Here is a 21,202-nt window from a genome sequence, read left to right as displayed (position 1 = left end):
ACTTAAGGCTGTATAAACTTCGTAGTCAAACTAACTCGGTGTTAGTAAAAAATGGTCTACTGCTTACAAGAGCTCCAACGCCCATAATAGCCTAATTTCTTTCAGGCCGTTAGTAAAACGGCTAGGCTGTTAGTTAAACGGCTAATTAAACTAGGTGGCTGAGACATCTACATTACAAAATAAATATCCAGACAAATGACGTTTTTGAAACATATAGGAAATTACCAAGTCACCAAAAGTTTTGGAGAGATAAGTTACATTACACACACACACATACAAAATACACAACGATTAGGAAATTAAAAAATAAAGACAATGAATACAAATATAACAATTCTTTACTGCTAATTATATTTTTTTTACTTCAAAGTCTCACAAATGCTAAAAAAGTATAAAATTCGTGTTTCGAACTGTTAAAGAAATAATATGCTTCTTTAAATAAAGAAAATCATTTATGTTCAAAAAAATTAAAACATTTCAATATCAGCTCAAAATTTTATACATTAATTTAATCATACCGCCACCCAAAAATTTTACAAACCAAAACAAAGCTATAGCGTAAATTGTCATCACTATATAATTAGCTATTATTAGTAAATATTGTTTTTTTATTCCTCGAGGAATTGTTTCCTTCGGCTCTTTAATAAGAAACAAGCGAAGCCCCATCATATAATTATACATATACGAATCCCAGTCTAAAGCAGATATGTCAAAGTCAAATATATGTCGGTCCGTCTCGTTGAGCTCCTTAAAGAGTTCTACAGTATTGGAATTTCTCATCTTCCAGGTTTGAGACACGAAAATTTCATTAAATTGATTCCACTTGTCCATTGTCGAATAAACTTTCTTTAGCCTAAAATGATTTAAATGTAAATTAAATGTAGTGCATAACAGTATGCAAAAGTAAGAAACGTAAAATTGGAAAATTAATTAGGTAATTAAATTTATATTTGAATAAACTAATATTATATATTACGAAAATTATCGGTTGTAGCAATGTTGCTAATTCGAGCGATCGAGTGTATTTTTGGTTATCTTGAAAGTTGATTTAAATGACGCGAATTCTAGATCCACGCTTGAAGATTTAATATAAAAAACCTTATATTATAATATAGTAGTGCGTGCTAGTAGACCTTACATAGGTTTTTTCCCAATCATAACTGCTACTCCATCGCACACATAAGCCGGTATCCAGTGAAGAAGAATGTTCAAAGTTTTGAAGAGGAGTGCGTTATTTATAAGAAACAACATATAACACCAAACTGCTTTACTCGGCGCCATTGTAAACCCGTGTTTGTGAGCGTAATTCATAAAAGTACCTATAAAGAAGTGAAGTTATAATCAAAGAAATTGTATGTTGAATGTAAATATAGTATTAAGGTGGTATAGGTGTCGCAGTAAAGTAGGTAAATCAGACAGTTAATTAAATCTCTAGACAGTTAATTAAAGATCGATGTTCAATCAAGTCGCTAAGGTTCCGTCAGACAAGTGACTGAAAGAAAAGTTTAACGAGTCTCATAAACGTTCCTAGGCAACAAGACTAACTAACCTAACCTTACCTAGCTTACAATAAAACAAAACACGGAATTTCCAATCTGTCTGTTCTTCACGATCACACCGAAATAATCATGATGGAGTCGACAATATGTTTACAATTTCACCAAAGACTAAAGAAAGTGTTTGGCTATACTTGGACTATATTAACCAAACAAGACCGGACAAAGGTAACAGAAAATATAACTTACGAATTGTCATAAGATTTTCGTCTCCACATACATAATTATATACACGGGGAACCTCGTCAGCTTTTGTCTCCTCATCTTTCGGACCCTCACTGTCCTCAAGTTTCCTCTCAGAGGTTTTTTTATGCTGTCGAGCGGTCTTCCAAGCGACTGCGATACAAGCATTAGCCACAAAATCAGCTGGTACAAAATTAGCGACGGCATCGGGGTTACATTTGATTATTCGAATAATGCCGACCGAAGCTCCAACGCTTATCTAAAACGATACCATTAACAATTATTTATCTTCATCTATATTACTCATGTAAAAAAAAACCAGAATCATTACTCGAAAACGTTGTGTCTCGCATTGGCTATTCTGAAACTAAAGCAGTCAACCCTTGGAGCATTAAACGAAGGCGCTTTTCGACAAAAATTTATATTGTGTGAAATATGTATTTGGCATCTTTGTTATTTGATGTAATACTAAACAACCTGAATATTTGTAGAAAAAGCGCTCGTAGTAATGCCAACAAGCACCAAATAAGGAGTTTTACTCAGGAGCTCGCCATTCCCTGGCATCGGACGGCTACTACCTGCTGTGGTCTCTGGCAGAATGACCAGCGCTGTGGAACAGTCTGCTCCTCAGCATTATACTGAGTCAGGGCCAATCACAGCCACAGCACACACGCATTACACATTTGAAACGAGCCGAATGGGAAAAGGGATTTTTTTTAATTGTTTTTGATGTCTCATTTTTTTTTCTTTGATTATTGTTATTTTGTATGGCTATATGTATGTGTTTTTTTAATAAATGTTATGTCTGTCTGTCTGTCATTTCACAAAACCAATTTCAGGAGCATAAACAGGGCACAAACCAAAGAGTTCTTGGACCGTACAGACTTTCAAAACTTTTCAACACTGAACTAAAACTCAAGAAAGGCATATATAGAAGACATATATATACTTAGGTGTGATTTTACACCAAACTAGGGCTCCATAATCCTCCAATGCCAGCCATTGGCCTATTTACTGGAGTATAAAGCCATAATATATCTATCATATCGTTATCTATCTAATCCACTTATTAACTTAAACTTCATTATAAGTTATACATCGTATAAGTTATACGATAATAACTATAATTTAAGATGGCTATCATTTTGTTTATTATATAATACTTCCGTAATAGTGTAATATAGGTCTCTTTATTTAAAAAAATATTATAATTTCCAAACAACTCACCCCAGTCGGTCCATAAATGTTATCAATCCAACCCAGAGGAATGGGACCTTTTGCCGTTGATATCACTGCAAATAACATGTTAACAATACTCCATTACATATTTACAAATAGAATTAACAATGATAAATAAACTATATGTTATAATTTTTTTTATTATTATGTGAAACCTAAAACGAATGGTTCGTTATAGGGGTATATATAAGCCAACGAAATTGTACCTCAAAATAAAAAATATTAATATATTTATAATGTCGTTCGTAATAACGAATTCAGTTATAAAATGTTTACGCTGTATAGCTATAGTCTGGGCTATGCCTGCCCGTATTAAGTTTTATTTTCAAGAAAATAAATTATCAAGTCACTGTTTTATGATATAACACCGTCTTAATGTGATAATTTTTTTATTTAATATTTTGATATTTATACATACTTAGTAACTGCAATATTAGAAAACGTCTTACCTACAGACGGTCTTAATATAGCAACGGGTAATCCTTGAGAATGTTTAAGAAGATGGTTTTCTGCGGCAGCCTTCGTGAAACAATATGTATTTGGATACGCGCCTATTAGTCTAAAAACAGAATGTAGATAAAATATATAACACTCAAACATACCTAGTACAGCCATAAGTTCTGTTCCGAATGCTTTTTTTAATGATGTTATGTACCTAATGGATTGGATATGGATGATTTCATTGATGGACATGTTTCCAAGGGAAATTTCGCCACTGTTTGCTTCAAAGATTTAAGAAAAAGATGTTAAGTCATGCCGCCGATACGTGGATAACGCTAAAACCTTTTAGAACTGGACAGTTGTAAACATTGAAAATGAAAACTTTTTCGAATTTCAATTTTAGAACTCTTTGGTAACCTAATGTAGTATATTACTTTCATTTGTCATTAGTTTTTGTGCATTGACGGCTTCTTATCTATTGTAAGAAGATTACACGTGAAAATCTCTTTTTTATTTTTTTACACTGAAAATTTTCAGTGTTGCCTAGCTACCAGGCTTTTGAAGTGTCTGGAATATGAGATACCCACTTTATGCAAGCCGATCACTGCAATCCTACTTTCTTGACAATCCCAGTCCATATTGTAATTTGATCATTAACACGAAATAATTAGCGAAAAGTCTAAAGAAGTTTTTAAATAATTCACGTATTCCAAATTCAAAATAATTAAAAGTGCTAAAAATGCATTTTCAATTGTCCCAGAACTTATGGCTAGATTAGTTAGATTTTTTAAAATATTTATAACCTACAGATCTAAAAATATTAAATAATAATTAAACAACGAATGAATAGAAAACAAAACAGAATTAAATTGAAATATTAACTAAAATATACAATTTACCCAGGTGTAATGTCGTCAACAGTTTTCGAATCTAAGCGTTCAACTACGTCAATAAGAAGGTCACTGGTTAGTGGAAAGTCGTAAAACTTTTCCTCTATCGGCTGTTGCGGGAGGTTACTAAAAATAAAACATCTCTTTTAGGTTACTCAAAAGCATGAGGTAGACATTTCTGCGACTTTTCAAGTTATACTTTTTTTTGGCGCGATGGAGAAAAATGATGTGAGTGAATTTTTACGATGCGTGCGCACACCGACACCTAAATCATCGTAAAGTTAGTTCTAGGTGACATGAAAATCGATAGTATGTTCTATGTTCAAGTTGTATAGTCTAGTAGTTTTCATTGAGGATGTTTGTTAATAGATAGGGTACGAAAATAACCTAACATTTATTGATCAAAAAAATGGAATCAAACCTTAGAATCTTCTTCATAAAAACTTCAACATTATTTTATTTCATTTTCCTCGCTGACAACTCGGATCAGCTCGGGCTGTTTTAGGCAAGCTCAGCCAGAATGACTTTGGCTTTTAGAATACTACCACAGCCTGTTATTAATATCCGGCTGGTAGTAAGTAGCCGGCCTCTCATTAGAGGCCGTAGAAACGTACTATACATTACGCACTTTTTTTACGCACTTTAAACTTACGCTTTCACGGCCTATACATTACGCACTTTTTTTATGACCCCGAGTCGAGTTGGTTTATAAATACTTTAATAGACAGCTGGTTCCACAAAGTGGTGGTGCTTTTGGTTAACTGAGCCTGAAAGTGGTGGTGCGCGTCTTAATGTGCCTTATAAACGCTGAGTTGTGGAATGAAGACGTACATGGATTGCAAACAATTTCTTATCATTTTCTTTCTCTACCCTTACCAATAAGCGGTCGAAATGTAGACAAAAGCTTTAAGGTATTTGCAACAGCGAGCAAGCGTTAACATCTCCTTGGTGCCGCGTGTGTTGATACGAACCGCTTTATTCAGGGTTTCGTCAAAACGGACGGTTGCAGCTCCGTGGAGAATAAAATTAACCTGAAAGCATGAAATCAAATTACATAACATACTAAAATATAGTATATATAATGTGTGTATACTATAATGAATGTACCTTATCACAAACTCTCAGCCAATCCTGGTCTGTAAGACCAAGATTTTCGCTGTCCATCTCTCCTTCTAGAATCTCCACCTTCTTGATGAAGTCTGGCTGATCTATGTGAAGTGTTTCATACAGCTGAAAAAAATAAAATGAGAACGTAGGCTTTCAGTATAAGTGATGAGACTTATCAACTTACACAACATTAGGCATTTAATAATGTTGTAGGTAATATGCTGTACATACCACATCATCGAACTGTTCTTTTAATCGTGTTTGTGGATCTTTATTTTTCTTCTTCCTCACTAATAGATATATCTTATTCAGCTCCGGGCAACATCTGCACAAAAGGATTGCGGCCCAATAAGTAAATAGAAAAAGAAAAACGAAATGAACTTGGGAGATTCTGTAGATGATAGCAATCGTGTTCGTATACGCGAGATCGAAATCGACGTACACGAACCCGTACGTACATAAACGTATATGATACAAAAATTTAATACGGTTAAATTTTACACAAAAAATAAACACTTACCTCAGTAACTTTTCAATCAGCAGTTTTCCGAGGAAACCAGTTCCTCCTGTCAAAAAAATGTTAGCTCCCGCGAATGACTCCCGGATCTGAGACTCTCCTTGTTTCTCCTCCATCTTTATGTTTACGCTTTTAATTATTAAATTAACTATATATCTAACTATGTAACGTAACTTCTAAGACTTGTTTCTAAATCTCACCCTTATTACACTATAATCTAAGTCTCTCGTCTTTATGACAAATTACACTATTAAAAAGACTGATTTAGTTAAATACGTGCTTTGTTAACACAATCCTGATATTTTCGTTAGTACATAGATCTGGCCGACATGACTTGCTTTTTTCTACTAAATTTTTTTTTTTAAATCTCGTAATTAATATTTTAGTTTAATATATGATTAAGCACGAAACTATATATATTATTTTTATAAATATTAAAAATTACTGTTATAACTATTTCCTTACCCTTATATATTTATTAAAAACCACTGCAATTGTTTGTTCAACTGAAACTAAAAAGATATCGAGCATTCTTATATTTACGAAGGTGTATTATTCTAAGGTTAGCGATATTGCAATATCGCCAACGGATATATCATACTACGTTTACAAATCAAAATATCAGTTTTGAATGTAGGTATTTTAATATACACTTATGAATGTCTGTAATTTATTGTTTTAATTTTACATTTTCCGCCAGTTCTGAAATCAAGTGTAGAACGGACGAGCCGAACTTGTAATAAACTTGCCGGCTCTAAAATAACCAAGATTTTTTTTTCAAGAATGTTGATAAGTTATAGAGAGAATAAGAAAGAAACACAAAAAAGTTAATTCATATCGGTAACCAAACTGTAGGTACACTTATGAAACTCAAAAGGAAAGAAGTTAAATTGATTCTAAATTTTTATTTATTTCATTCAATTCATGTTCGCAAGGCAAGGGCCTAAAGCAGGCGAGAATAACTGTCAACAATCTCTCTCTATCTCTCTATCTACTAACCTGTCATCTTATCAATTACACTCTTTATTATATAAACATATTTTTTTATTTTTTTCAGAGAATCATCCTATTGTTCCTGCGAAACGTAGATTTTCTTTCCGCGAAAGATCAGTTGATTTCGACTACTTGAAAATAGCATCGTCGTACGACTAAGCTATTATTTCTTAAAGTATGAAATTATACCCCTAAAAGCTCTTACTTAAATTGCAGCATTATTATATTATATAAATAATCAATTAAAGTCAATTAAAAATATCTATAGCAATAAAACTGCAATCTCTTGTGAATAGGCACTAGTTATTACTAATTACGTATACGCATTAAAATATTCATCATTCAGCTGCATAATGACTGTTAATTTGTTATTTAAATTTTAAAAAATATAATTGTTTATCTACAATGGTCACCATAATAATATTAATTCTATTTTTCGGCTTTGGACCAGGCGCGTGTATTTCGGATTCAACTCCACTTCACATGTGAAGAGGTCAATTTACGATTGTTAGATAAGAATATTATGTAATCATGTCATTGAGAAATAGAGTAAAATAATTGAATAAAATACTTCGCCGGTTAAAAGGGTTGCGCAGCTCTCGACCTGTTATACCGGTGCAGATGTTTGTAAGCGTAGCTCTCGTCGTATTAACCGGTGCAGATGTTTGTAAGCGTAGCTCTCGTCGCAGTATACTCTTGTTGTATCTAAGCTCGTCGAGGTCTATACTCTATAGAACTACGGGCAAAAGGCTCATCTGATGTATAGTGAATTGCCATATGAAACACTATTATTTATGACCTCCATAATCGTTGTATTCCTGCAGTAGATAACTATATTGAATTATCAAAACAAATTCTATCAAAGAAAAGATTGTTTGTATGTTAGCCTAAGAACTTTTCCACCAACCTGTATTTATAATCATTCCTTGTTTTAATGTCGTACATATAATAATTTATATTCAGCTAACAGCAGCAGATATAGCTAATTAATAATAAGCCTAATTAATTACTACCCAAATCAGTTATAACAGCTACAGAACCGTAACGCAATGACTTTCCTACCGAACACCCGGAAGTTCGATCTCCGAATAAAATTAGGAAAACTATCAATAAATAAAAAGAAACGTGTGGCACTCGGGGACTGCCGCGATAAAGCTATTGCATAGCATTTTTTATCAACCTATGCAATTATAATTGTTTTTTTTATTAACACAGTATTTTTTTTCTTTGACATTAATTTAATCTACCAGACTCAGACTAATAGCCTATATAGTCTGTCTCGTGTCTAACGCGTACCGGCCGCGCGTGTGACACGCAGTATGCGTTCTGTCCTGCTCTAATGCATATTGGGCGCACATTTATAACGTCATAGTGTGTTAGGTTACTTTCGTTACGGAATTTCTTGATTCGGTCGACGCACTGCGATAAAATCTATGCAATAGCTTAAAATGTTTTTTGTGACAGGGGCAAACGGGCTGTAGGTTCACCTCACGTGATGCCAACCTTTTAAGAACTGGTTCGCTCTTCTCTTGAAAGCAAAAATTTGACGGTGGAACACAAATTGATCACAATTACTTAGTCCACGGGAGCATCGATATTCATTACAATAATATGTTACAATGCTAGCTACATTGTAACGAACACATTGTACCAACAAAGTCCGACAGTAGGAAATGATTGACGCCCGTGTTAAGTGTCAAGTACAAGAGGTACTTGTACTGTACTACATACAGTAGGTAACTATAAAATAAAAGAAACAAGATTTTTAATACTTTTCTTTACTTTTATTGTAGTTTTAAGATATACTAAATTAGATTAAGTAAATATCAAATTATCTAGAGATTATAATTAAATGTACTTACTATGTCTAAGGGGCCGTTCAAGTATTATGTAAGCAGATTTAATTAAATTTAATCTGCATAAAGGGGGGGCCCTTGTGAGCAAAAGTAAGCACGTTATACAGTACATAAATGTATTATTTTTATGTAGGAATCTGAAATGAACGTTTTCAAGCATAGACAATGTGTGGGTAATATGTATAAAAATTAATTGCTCAAAAAGTTAAATTAAACCCCCCCCCACCCCCTCCGCTTATAGTGCTTACGTAATACTTAAATGGCCCCTAAGGTACATAAATACGTAATAGATAAAATGTTTATATGTGAATTACGTATAATAACGATTATAACATGTAATGATAGACAGTAAACCTAAACGGAATACATAATCCCGAATATTAATCACGTTACGAACCCGTAGATAATAAAGTATATTTAAAATAGCTATCGGTTTTTAATCTTACATCTAGGAACAAATAAAATTAACATTACAACTAATTGTACACGCTAACAGACAAATACATCGTGTGTTTTACTTAACACGATAGCTATTACCATAAATATGTGATCCAGAAATCGAGAATTATATGATTCGTTATTACAGTATTTTGGAAGCTATCCGTTTATAGGCTAGGTTATATAACATTTATATTATTGTTGTATGTATTTTTTTCACTGATCTTATTTCCGTGAGCGATTTATGCTCATAAAGTCATTCTTTCTAATATCCTACTGGACACATAGACATAGTTATCGTGACGTCACAATCTCTAAGCATCATTTAATATGTCGAAAATCATAAAAAATTCTGTGCCTTTTGGGTCGAATTAGATTTAATAGGAGGAATAATTGGTCTTTTTGTTTGCATGAAATTGACTGTTTTAATTTTTTTTAATTGTTAGAACTCTACGTTATCCGTAATGACTAGGAATATTTTCAAAAAAAATTGGGTTCTGTCCTACAGTTTTATCCACCAATATCTATCCCCTGATACCATGCCTAACCAAAAGTATTCTATTTGCAACAAAAACCTGCAATTATAATTCTACTAAATAATTTCAGGTCCGCAGAGTACAATTATAAACAGAGCTAGTCTCCAAAATAAAGAACAGTGATTTAGCTACCTAAGTTAATGTCTGGTTTGGGTGATTGAACTTAGCTAACCCAACTCTTTTAGTTTTCGTGTGAAGTCGTTTACAGTAGCTTAAAGGTGACTTTCAACTTAAAATTTACTACGGAAAGTTAAATTTGGAACAATTAGCGGAAATATTGCTTGTCAGCTGAAGTTGAGATCATGACTTGAGATACGAAACAGAAGAAACCGTATCATTGGGGCTATTAATAACACTCGCATATATGGGCGTGAATATTCCATATAAAGAATTTTCAAATAGGTTTTAATGTATGTTTAAAATTAAAAAATACTGGATACTTTCAAACTAACGTAACTTACAAAGTATAATAAAGAACATGTTAGAAATATTTTCAGAAGTAGGTCCATGTAGAATAACCTGAAAAGAAAAACATTATGTATATATATTTATAGATCACATTTGACATCAATTTTAGTTTCATTGTGAGCTTATAAACATCTACTAAAGTCGAAATCCTAACATCGAAACCTCTTTATTATGAAAAATAGTACATAAAGGAACTGTTATTTTATATTATTTATTTTCAATACTACAGTATTCACAATATTCTTAACAAAATAAATTTAATATGGTCAATTATATTGGCTCTACTTTAAGCAATAATTAAATCGACCTGAAAATCTAAATCATTCTAATTTCAATAGTACAACATATTTTTGTTTTTCTTCTAGTAGTACTGTCCTGTTTTAGCACAGGGTACATGGAAGAGATTACTTGTAAGCTTTTAGATTTATAATCGGGACTTATTTATTAGTCTTGAATATCTCCTGATCGTACGAACGAAATGATTAACGTTGCAATTACCTTTGGTGCAATTGTCTGGCCTGTGGTAATGTTGCCGGGTCTTCTCCACAACAGAACTCCCTCGCACCTTTGATATAATTGCGTACGTAGCTGTTCCAGTCGATAGCCTATGGTGAAATAATGTTTTAACAAAATGTTAACAGCGTAGGGTTCTTCTATTATTGGGAACTCTTCAATACTAGAACAATCTTTCGCTGTTAAGAAGCATCAAGTTTATATTGAACATTTACTTTTACTCGTTTACATTTTACTCGTTTCGTCTTGCTCTAGACTTGCGTCTAGACTTGTTCGTTTCGCCAAAATTTTAGCGTTCCATTGCTAATAAGCAGATAAAAGAGAGAAAATGGTGGTCGGAATTTAAAGTTAACATCAGGGTTGAGGGTCGTTTATTCAGCTCGTACTACTAGGCTATTCCAAAAATTAAGTGGATATGAAAATTGTATACTATACCTCGGGATCAGTATAAAAGACTTCATTTTCCTCCTTGGATATTGTATCGCTTAGGGACAGATAGCGTTCATTTGTGAATCTCCAGGACTGGACAGTGTAGTATTGAAGGATTCGAAGGCCGTAGTTCACTCGTTTGTGTATCGCAACTAGGCTTAAATTGATAAAATAGAAGGTTATTAAAATTTTAAATAATTATTATTAAAAATAAGTAAAATCTTGGGGTTTGACGGTTGTCATAATTCGCGCTTACTCTGTTTATTAAATATCACCTCTAGTATTTATAGTTTAATAGTCACAAGTCTAATGTCATAAATTTGTTTAGAAATAAAATGTCAATCGAAAGGCAAAATGGCGCCAAAACGGCGTGCGTGTTATAACGATACCTATTTTCCATCATTGTTCGCCTTCCGGCGAGGCTAGTCTAGACCATACCGATTTTACCTTTATTATTCCTCTAAACGTTTCCAAAATTATGCAGGGCAATGATAGCAAAACAATTAATCAACGGATAAGCGACTCATTTCGTCATTTTTCCAAAAATTAAACTTGACGTAGGCTGACATTGCACTTAACATAAAATTCTATTAAATAGAACAAAATTTTTCTGACAATGACAATTGAACATATAAAATTGGGAATTTAAGATTATTTTTTTTTATTCTTATTAAAATATCCAAGACTTACAATGGTTTATGGCCGGCTAAAACGAGATAGAAGTCAACGAGATAGGCTGGCAGCAAATGAGTGAAGAGGACCGCGATGTAATGATGAAATTTGTTCGTCTTCGGCGAACCCCCGGGGTACCATAGCGGCGTGGTAAATGGATATTCTGCGACGTTTGAGCGAGCTGAAGAATCGACGTATTAGTTAGAGTGAGACAGATGAGATAATTTATTAGTAATCTTACAGATATCCATATTATAAAAGGAAATACATACGCAATTAGACAACGCCAAAACAGATTACATTGATAACCAAAATATATGATGCATAAAAGATTAATAGACAAAAAGGAAACTGAAATTAAACCTTAAACACAGTCAATACTTAACATTTTTAAGAAAAAACTAAATTGCTTCTGCTAAACAAAGTCAAAGTCTTCCCTCTCATTTAAATATTTCCTCACATCCTCTTTGGTAAGGTGGAAAATATTAACATCATCATATTTGGTAATTCGTGTCATAGCTAAAACCTGAAAAACCTACCTAGATCAACAGCTTCACCCCAGGTGATGGGATTTTTGTCAGACCGGGCGAGGTTGAAGACAACAATTTCCTTGGGTCTGTAATGTACATAATTACTATTGTATATATTTGTTATATAATTACTATTATATAACGATTATTATAATACATATAATTTAATTTGTCGTTGATTCGTCTATTTCTAGAAAGGAAAGACTAATGACGAAAAACTAATGTCCTTCGTCGGAATTACTTCGTTTCTGCCTATGACGTCATCACAGTAATTATAGGTGTAGATTGTAGACAAAATATATTTATATTAATCTATAGAACCTTAATCTAGAGAAAAAAAACAATATTAATAACTAACTAAAACTAAAAAGCTAATCTTACAGATTCAACTTATATTAAACTTATATTAAATAAACACATTTGTCTACAGTATAAAATTATTATAATTACGATAAACTATCGCGTCTAAAATGGGTAAAATGCGAGGTAAATAGTGTGATGATAGATGGAAGGAAACATGACTCGCTTCGCACCGGAAGGGAGTGGACGGGTATTGCAAACGCTTCAAGAGACTCACCACCAACCTTCAGCAATGGAGAGGCACTAAAACAAGATGTGCGTGCTAAGCGTCCATACGAGCAGGAGTAGCTTTGGTCGTGTTATGCTTATTTAAGAACAATTATCTTTTAAGTATTGTTTTTATTATTTAACATGCTTTGTACTTTTCTCTTCGCTACAGGACAGACAAGTTTTTTATCAATGACTTTCGGATATTGTTCGCAGACGCTATAACCCGGTGCCCCAATACTATGTTTTCCCTATGAAATAAATGATTTGTTGCTTTGTGTATCTTACCTTTGTAATGCTGTGTTATAAGCGAGTAGAATGCACCCGTTGACTACTAAATCTACTGGCATGGCATCTACTTGCTGCTTGGGATCACAGAGCATCGAACGAACGACTCCTGCGCATTACATATGCTTTTAATTAATTATAAGACAATTCTTAATTTCTGAAAGTTATTATGTATTATGGCTGGAATTTCTTATTCCGCCTGCACGTCTGATGAAAATCAGCTGCAATTATATTTGTATTGCATCATGAGCACACCCACATACACACCATCACGCACGTACCCTCACTTTTACACCATCACACAATACAGCCAAATTAGGCTTATTTAAATAAATTTAATCACACTTAGTTAATTGTATACTTTTTATTTGTTTGTTCCCTTTTGTCAATCTTTTTGTAGTAAAATGTATGATGTATTCCATCTTTTACTATATTTTCAGTGTATTTGTTTGTAATTATATATAATCTATGTTAGCTGTAGGATTACGAAATAAATAAATTGATCTGATTTATTATACTCTTCGAGAATTTTACCTTTCCCAGCTCCAACGAAGATACCGGTTGGTCCATTCATGTTATCAACCCATCCAGGATGAGGTTCCTTTAATGACGCTGTTACTGTAATACATAATTATAATTTTCAATAATTTCAGGATACTTACAACACCCTCTGTCATCTTTGCCGATGAGTAGGGATGCCAACAGGCTCGAATTTAATGACGTGGAATAAGTGATACCATGATGATCTTATGTTCCAAAATAGACGTTTTTTTTTTCTTAAAAAATGTGATAATAATCCTAAGATAACCACACAACATAGTCACTTAATTAAAAAAAATACTTTTCCAGTGGTGGACTACGACCATTCATTAAATTTTTAAGTTCGAATTCTATTTGGAATTTTTGTCAAATGCCTCATCAGCGATAAAAAAATTATTATGTATATCTTGCGTCCTCGTTCGGGCGCCATGTTAACGAAAACCATGTAAACGAAATCAAAATAAGCACAGGATAATTATAAAAGGAACATAAGTCAATTAATATTCTAAACATATATTTAACTTAAATAAATAAAGGTAATATTTACCACATAAAAAAGGAATAATTCCTTGATTAGACTGGATCGAATTTAAAAGCCGACCGAGGTACAAGTTATGTAACCTATGTTAGTTAAGTGTAGTGTCAGTACAATATATATTATTATGTAACTTACACACTGTTACGTGGAATTATAAATGATATATCATACGAGATAGACCCTCAAAAATACCCAATAAAACCCTCCAACAAGCGCCACTCACCTCACGTCATTAAATATTAAAATGTTTGCTATGAGAAATATTGTTTGTTTCACTCACCAATAGATGGCCGTGCAATGGCAATGGGGAATTTGCCTGCATACTGCGAGACGAGTTCTTCCGCCAGAGACTTTGTATAGCTATAGGTGTTTGGTTGTGGTGCTATCAATCTGAAAATTATAATATGCTATTAAAACATATAACGCCGCTAACGCTTCGAGGCCATGGTGTCCACGGCTACTTACTTCAAAACCACAGTGACACTTGTGGGAGTACATATATATATATGTCCTAGCAATAACAGTATTAACTTTTTTTCATTCTTCTTTTATAAACTTCGTTAGTTTCAGGGTAAGACGTCATCGCAGTGATTTGTAAGCGCAGATTGTAGGTGTCTTTACACAATTTTTTTTTGGTCTCCGACGATCATCTATCATTTTATTTAAGACACTTATATTATAATAACTCGTATCATTACTTACTTCTTTTCCATAAGATTCAAAGTATCAAGATCCATCCACTGCGTGGCACGTATCACGTCACACGGCTGATGTTTGGCTGGGTACAGCACTTCTTCCAATACAGGCAGATCTGGGCGACAGTATGTGGTCGACAGATGTACAAACACCTGGAATTTCATTATACTTAATTATATAATAAATTATTTAATACATGATGGTTCATTGGTATATGAGATAGGTTTTGAATAATATTGATACACACAAGAAATTAAACCTTGTTTTTAAATTAAGGTAATTCATTAACAGTCACATTGTTCTATAATGTTTTGACACAGTCCATGTCTGACATACTTAGCACTTATAATTAACTACACTAGTTCCAGTAACTCAGAAGGTTTAGTTCTCTTTAGTCTTGTTCTTGTTGTATCAAGAAGTTGGATTGCCTTCGCATTCACATAGCCTGTTTAAGTGAACTAATGCAAATCGTTCACCACATTTAGGAATTTATCCACATTAATCTTTATTATACATTCATTTTTAATCTTAAAATATCCAACATTTTAGAATCTTTTTCATGATTGTTAATCTAATAGGCAAGTAAGTGATCAGCCTCATTTGACTGACACACGCCGTCGACTTTTTCGTCGTTCGAGAGAATGATAAATGCGCACTTAGAGAAATTCCATTGGTGAACAGCCAAAGGTAGAACCTACGAATTCAGGGATGAGCATCAGCTGAAGCGACTAGGTAACACTGCTCTAAAATCATTTAAGACTAGACTAAAGACTAACTGTTCATCAACTAATTTAGTTTATTGTTTTCTTTGTACCAGCCTGGAATATAATAATTATATTAGTAATTAATTAATGTACCTGTTTATATGTGACATATAAAATGTTCCTTTTGTAGCATGTAAATAAAAAAATGTATGAATACATAGATTGCGTAAATTAATACGGTTGAAAAATCTTACAGCATCCCATGTTGGTCAAACAAGTGCTTTACTAAGTATATTGCATTTTACCTCTAAACGATTCAGTGTAGCAGCCAGTTCTAGCATCCTTTGGACTCCTGTCACATTCATGTTCACAGCATCACGAATATTTGCGTCAAACCTAAATAAAATATACATTATCATATGATTATTTTACTAGTCAAAATCAAAATCGAAAGCAAAATTCATTTATTCAGTGGAATCAAATCGCAGCACACAAGGAGAAAGGCAAAAGCCTCAAGGTTTTTTTTCTATGTACTAACTATTCGATGGTTTCGTCAAGTTACGTAGAGATAGAGAGAGAGAAGAAACCAACGCTAGAATTAGCGTTTCCCTCTGGGGAGGGTTTGTAAAAGACTTGGTTAGATTTGTGAAAGACTCTTTTACCGATTAGAATTGTTTTATACAGAATCTGTCAGTGAAAGGAGAGATCCAGTTCCCGGGCTTCTGTTTTTACAGTGCCAATATTTTAATTACTAAAGTAATTTATTATATTAACTTTTGCAATTAAAAACGATTAACAAAAGATAATATATTATCAACTATAATTACTGTTATAAGAAAATACAGTTTAATAAATCATACAAAATAATCATTAATAAAATTAAATAATAATAAAACATTGATAAAAACTTTACTTATTATTTGAATTTTATTTCAATTTAAATGTACACTAACAGTATTTCTTTTTTATTATTGCAACTGTAATTTACTAAAATTTATTTTACAACATTATTTATCTTTTTAATATTTGTTGAGGGAGGAAAGCGCCAGTACTGGGGATGGCCGGACCATTTTACCAGGCGCCATTATATATCTTTAATTAGCGCCTGCGTACTTAAACTCCACGGCCCAAGAGTTTACTCCAAAGGGAAAAAAATTAAAGTTGAGGCTCTTATATTTGAGCCTTTTATTATTTTCCATCTGTTCTACGGCCGCGCCAGCTTTTGTTCTTGTGGTGTTCAGGGTAGGTGAGACGGCTTCATGAGATAGCTTCCTATATCATTCAGCCCGTCCCATTCTCCATGGGATCAAAGACATCCGGCCGCTTTCTATTGTCACAAGCGATGGGTGGTCTACAAAATGGCTAGAGCATTGACAGAGGCAAGGGGGTGGATGTCGTTGAGCGTGTCATTGTCTACTTGATTAATTGTATAGGAATTATACATCACTTAGGTACTCGCAGTTGTTATTACCAACTTATTTATTTAACTTACTTGACTTGCGCAGCGCAGTGGAAGATAATCTGACAGTCGTCCAGCAATATCTGCTTATCTTGAGCGGATAGGCCCAGATTTTCTGACAGCAAATCACCACGCATCATCTGAAGCTTCGTAAAGATGTGTGGGTCCGCACGAATATTGTCGAATGCCTTCAATAATTAATGTTGTATGTTAACATATAAACAAACAGTCACAAATTTAGTGAAAATACTAGAAATCATTATCATCGTTTTTCTTTTAACACTTTTACTATTTTTTATATCTAGAGAAATCTATATATATAATTACGCGTTATTTATATATTTTAAATATACACATATTTAAACGTACTTTAATATTATATTTTCACAAATATGAGATGACAGCATTATACAAGATACAGAGACCCTTTCTCTCTTGTCTTGACTTATTACCGTTAGAATCGGCACTTTACTACAGTTTGTATGTTCTATATAATTATTGATGTGAAAATCAGCATCGGCTGTACTTACTCTGGAACTGATGTACTGCCTCATCCTTAGCTTCATGCCCTGGCCGCCGCGTGGCCTCATGAGCAAATATATCCGCCTGACGTCGCAGCATCTGAGCAGTTTTTCCACAAGCACTTTCCCGATGAAACCAGTCCCTCCAGTAATAAAGATGCTCTTGTCATAGTAAAAGTCAGTGACGGTCGCCATCTTAACAAATTTTTATAATAAAGTGTTGTTTATAAGCTAGTAGTTGGTGCAAAAATATGTAATTCGAGGGTTTTCGCGTATTCGATCGCGTTTTCGTATATTGATAATTTCGCAACTACCCGCGAAGTGGGTAAGTTCATGCCGTACTGAATGCAAAGTTATTTTACATATATTCATTTTTTTAAAGTATACTACAAACACGTAATTATATTAATAATTATTTAAATTAGAAGAAATTGCTGCATCTGGCCCAGGATAAGACACGCTTAACGAGACTCATGGCCAAAGACAACAAAAGTAGAAATTAAAAAATCTATTACTGCATAAGTAATTTAATGAACACTAACTAATTGTAATAATAATTTGTTTTAAAATGAATTTCACATCGTTACATTACGAGTAACATCAAATAGTTTTATTTATAGTTATTAAAATATATTATTTTGTTATCAAATCAATACAATAGCAGATTTTTTTTGAGTAACTTACCTCAGAGCTGCCTTTACGTCTACTTCAAATGAAAAACTATTATTTTAAGAACACACGTTATTTATATACTGAAACCAATTCGTTTCATCACGTATTGTCTACTAGGGTCAATCGTTTAACCCCATATATTGGATTTTAGGTCAATATTTTATTCTGGTTAACAAATTTTAGAGGTTTGTCAAAGGTAAATAGACTAACTTGGAATGGCCCAGTGGGAAGACAAAAGAGAGGGAACCATCTTCTCATATATCTTCATCATCTTCCAATCAAAAGGATAGCGGGGAAGCTTCCCATATATCTTCATCATCCTCCAATAAAAAGGATAGCGGGAAAGGATTGGAAAGTGGTGGCGAGGGTGATCGCTGATGATCATGAAAATGAGATCATATATTTTTATGTAACTATTAATAAGAAGCCACAGCTGTAACAATCAACGTATATGGCGACAGGTGAGGTACCTTCTATCGCGGCTAATAACTTGACTATACAGTACAGTCAGTTATTAGATAGCCTAACGTTACCCAAAATACTAATGTAACGTTTTCTAATGTAACATATTATCTTAGTATATTATTCTGTAAAATAAAATAAATTAAAAAAAAACCTAATTTTATAAGAAAGGTGTATAATAATTCACGATGCATGTTCGTTAAATTACTTAGAGGTCATTGACACAGATGTATTTACGAAAAATTTATTTGCTTTAAATATTTTGATTGTTCAATAACAACTATGTAAACATTATACTATTCGCATAAAACTTTTTATCTTTGCACTTTAATATTTTTACAAAGCCGAGCATTAAAATACTGTAGGTACATTTGTAACATTCAATAAATTTTAAAAATGTATTGTGACAGTGATGAATGTCCATTCAAAGTAAGTTCACAATCACCAATCCTAATGATGATTAATACTGAGTCAAAATTTAGCTACATACATAAAACAATAATGTTTAAGGTTATTATAATTATAAAATAATATTAATTAGGTATACAATTTATTTACGTGTATTTGTTTTATCATTAAAAATGTTTATTATATTGAGTATTTATATTACAAGAACGATCGTAAACATGGTATATGAATTATATGATCATCGATTATAATATAAACATCGTATAACTCGCCAAAACGGGCGAAACTCTCTCTCTCTCACTTTAATTATTATCTTTAAATATTTGTGGAAGTTCAGCGAAGGTTTAAACAAAAACAAAAGTAAAACAATTAAATTTTTCAGTAAAACCTGGTTAGAGTTGGGATTGTTTTTGTGTTCTCTTTTATCTCTGCCTTTTATTAAATTTAAGAAATTTATTAAAGAAAAGCTGTGTAAAAAGGCTTACTATAAAGTTACTGATTATCTAGTTGATATAAGGGCCTGGGACTAGTGCTGGGCAGGCTACTTCTAATTAATTTGCTATATTTGTTTTAAATATTGTAGAATTGTTTGATGATATGCTTTTTTTTAAAAAGAGTACCGACAGTTTTTGACGCCGGCTTTTTCTCTCGGCCAACACCCTCTGTCTTCTTTGCCGATGAGTAGGGATGCCAACAGGCTCGAATTTAATGACGTGGAATAAGATACCAAGATGATCTTTTGTTCCAAAATAAACGTATTTTATTTTTATTTTTTATTTATTTATTTTTTCATATTTCAGCTATAGGTACGATCTCTTTGGCCTAATTAAATGTTTTGACACAAATAAATGTAGGTGATACAAAGTTCACCGGCTCATTTAGTTAATGAATAAACATTGGAAGAAATCAATGAAAATTTGAGAGACGACTAACAAAAAGAAAAGCAATTCAATACATGAACATAAATAGTGGAGACCTGATATGTTTGTCTATAAATTAATGTTTAATTTAATACAAAAAAAAATTAAAACTGTAATAAAAACTTTAGTAAGATCACGCATATTTTGAGTTGAAAGGCGCTGAATAAAAATTAAATTTCAAAATGTTAAAATGGATTTTACTTATAGTTTACTCAGGAGTTCTTTGTTGTAGGTATTTTTAGGCGTCTTGTGTCTCCCGGGACTATGGTTATTGTTTCGGGACGCCTTCATTTTTTTGTTGCGTCTTTGTTTACGTCGACGCGGGTTTGCTATTCTTTTGTTTAACAAAAAAAATCTAATCTCACCACCGTATGCAATACGTATTTTGTTTTAAAATTGCTTAATAGTTTATGTTATTAATAATTAAACATAAAAGTATATGTTGTATGTATATGAAAAAGTACAGATATTACTGACTGGAAATATAACAAAGTATTATTTTTATAAAGTATTGTAAAGAAATCAAAGGGATTACTACGACGAGTCAGCTAACAATAGTACACTACACATTAAAATACACTAACACTATTGTCTCCTCACACCCTAGATCCGAAGGAAAGCAATAGTCTAACGGATACTTTTAAAGTAATGTCATACGAAAGCTCTATTTAAAGACACGTTATCTAATTAAATAATAAAAAAGAATATAGTTTTACCATACCTGTTACTCAAACACACTTGCTAGATGGTTATCACTGAAGTTTGTAAACAGAAGTGAGATGCCACCGGCAATCGTTACAAAGTTACAAACAAAACATTGCCATCTTGCACAGAACATAAAACGTCAGTGATGCCAACTTATACAATATACAGAATGTTACCCCTAAAATCAACGTCAAATACCCCAAAGTGTCGATTAAAAAACCCTTAAGTTTTTGTTGTACACTCGGTTTCAAATATGCATAAAAATACATTTAAGTAGTATAAATTTTGTGTTATATGCTTGGATTTGATTAGATTTAATTTGTTGGTTGGGTTCTATGCTTAATATAACTTGTA

At 32.8% G+C, this 21,202-nt stretch overlaps 2 protein-coding genes across 3 annotated transcripts; both read right to left on the bottom strand.

The window, feature by feature from the left end:
* Nucleotides 1–435: 435 nt before the first annotated feature.
* On the bottom strand, nt 436–6,417 carry LOC111002272 (fatty acyl-CoA reductase wat). 2 transcript variants are annotated; one of them, XM_045631282.1, is made up of 11 exons: nt 6,399–6,417; nt 5,937–6,049; nt 5,648–5,741; nt 5,417–5,539; nt 5,186–5,340; nt 4,319–4,435; nt 3,428–3,537; nt 2,967–3,031; nt 1,746–1,998; nt 1,139–1,319; nt 436–853 (listed from the first exon to the last, which is right to left on the bottom strand). In XM_045631282.1, the coding sequence occupies exons 2-11, from the start codon at nt 6,047–6,049 to the stop codon at nt 484–486; spliced, it is 1,581 nt and encodes a 526-aa protein (XP_045487238.1). In that variant the 5' UTR covers nt 6,399–6,417; the 3' UTR covers nt 436–483. The 2 variants fall into 2 exon arrangements, with proteins under 2 accessions (XP_045487238.1, XP_045487237.1); XM_045631281.1 differs by lacking the exon at nt 6,399–6,417 and having other exon boundaries at nt 5,937–6,261.
* Nucleotides 6,418–8,786: 2,369 nt separating this feature from the next.
* LOC111002269 (putative fatty acyl-CoA reductase CG5065) lies at nt 8,787–20,939 on the bottom strand. Its single transcript, XM_045631284.1, has 13 exons — nt 20,865–20,939; nt 17,691–17,876; nt 17,194–17,348; nt 16,007–16,097; nt 15,004–15,149; nt 14,582–14,691; nt 13,758–13,841; nt 13,224–13,332; nt 12,378–12,454; nt 11,857–12,019; nt 11,173–11,323; nt 10,723–10,829; nt 8,787–10,275 (listed from the first exon to the last, which is right to left on the bottom strand). Exons 2-13 carry the CDS (start codon nt 17,874–17,876, stop codon nt 10,179–10,181), a joined length of 1,476 nt encoding a protein of 491 aa, XP_045487240.1. The 5' UTR covers nt 20,865–20,939; the 3' UTR covers nt 8,787–10,178.
* Nucleotides 20,940–21,202: the final 263 nt, after the last annotated feature.

The sequence above is a fragment of the Pieris rapae genome, chromosome 15 (genome assembly GCF_905147795.1).
Source record: "Pieris rapae chromosome 15, ilPieRapa1.1, whole genome shotgun sequence".
In the NCBI taxonomy this organism is placed as follows: domain Eukaryota; kingdom Metazoa; phylum Arthropoda; class Insecta; order Lepidoptera; family Pieridae; genus Pieris; species Pieris rapae.
This window is presented reverse-complemented; position numbering and strand designations above follow the sequence as displayed.

Bases quoted from the DNA above. Each gene is read 5' to 3' on its own strand.
- LOC111002272 (XM_045631282.1), bottom strand. From the start codon at position 6,049: ATGGAGGAGAAACAAGGAGAGTCTCAGATCCGGGAGTCATTCGCGGGA. The intron at 3,538-4,318 runs GTAAATTGTATA...TTCTGTTTTTAG, and splicing joins GTTGACGACATTACACCTGG to ACTAATAGGCGCGTATCCAA. The intron at 1,999-2,966 runs GTGAGTTGTTTG...GTATCGTTTTAG, and splicing joins ACATTTATGGACCGACTGGG to ATAAGCGTTGGAGCTTCGGT.
- LOC111002269 (XM_045631284.1), bottom strand. From the start codon at position 17,876: ATGGCGACCGTCACTGACTTTTACTATGACAAGAGCATCTTTATTACT. The intron at 14,692-15,003 runs GTAAGTAATGAT...TATAATTTTCAG, and splicing joins TTGAATCTTATGGAAAAGAA to ATTGATAGCACCACAACCAA. The intron at 10,830-11,172 runs GTATAGTATACA...ATTTCACCATAG, and splicing joins TCTTTTATACTGATCCCGAG to GCTATCGACTGGAACAGCTA.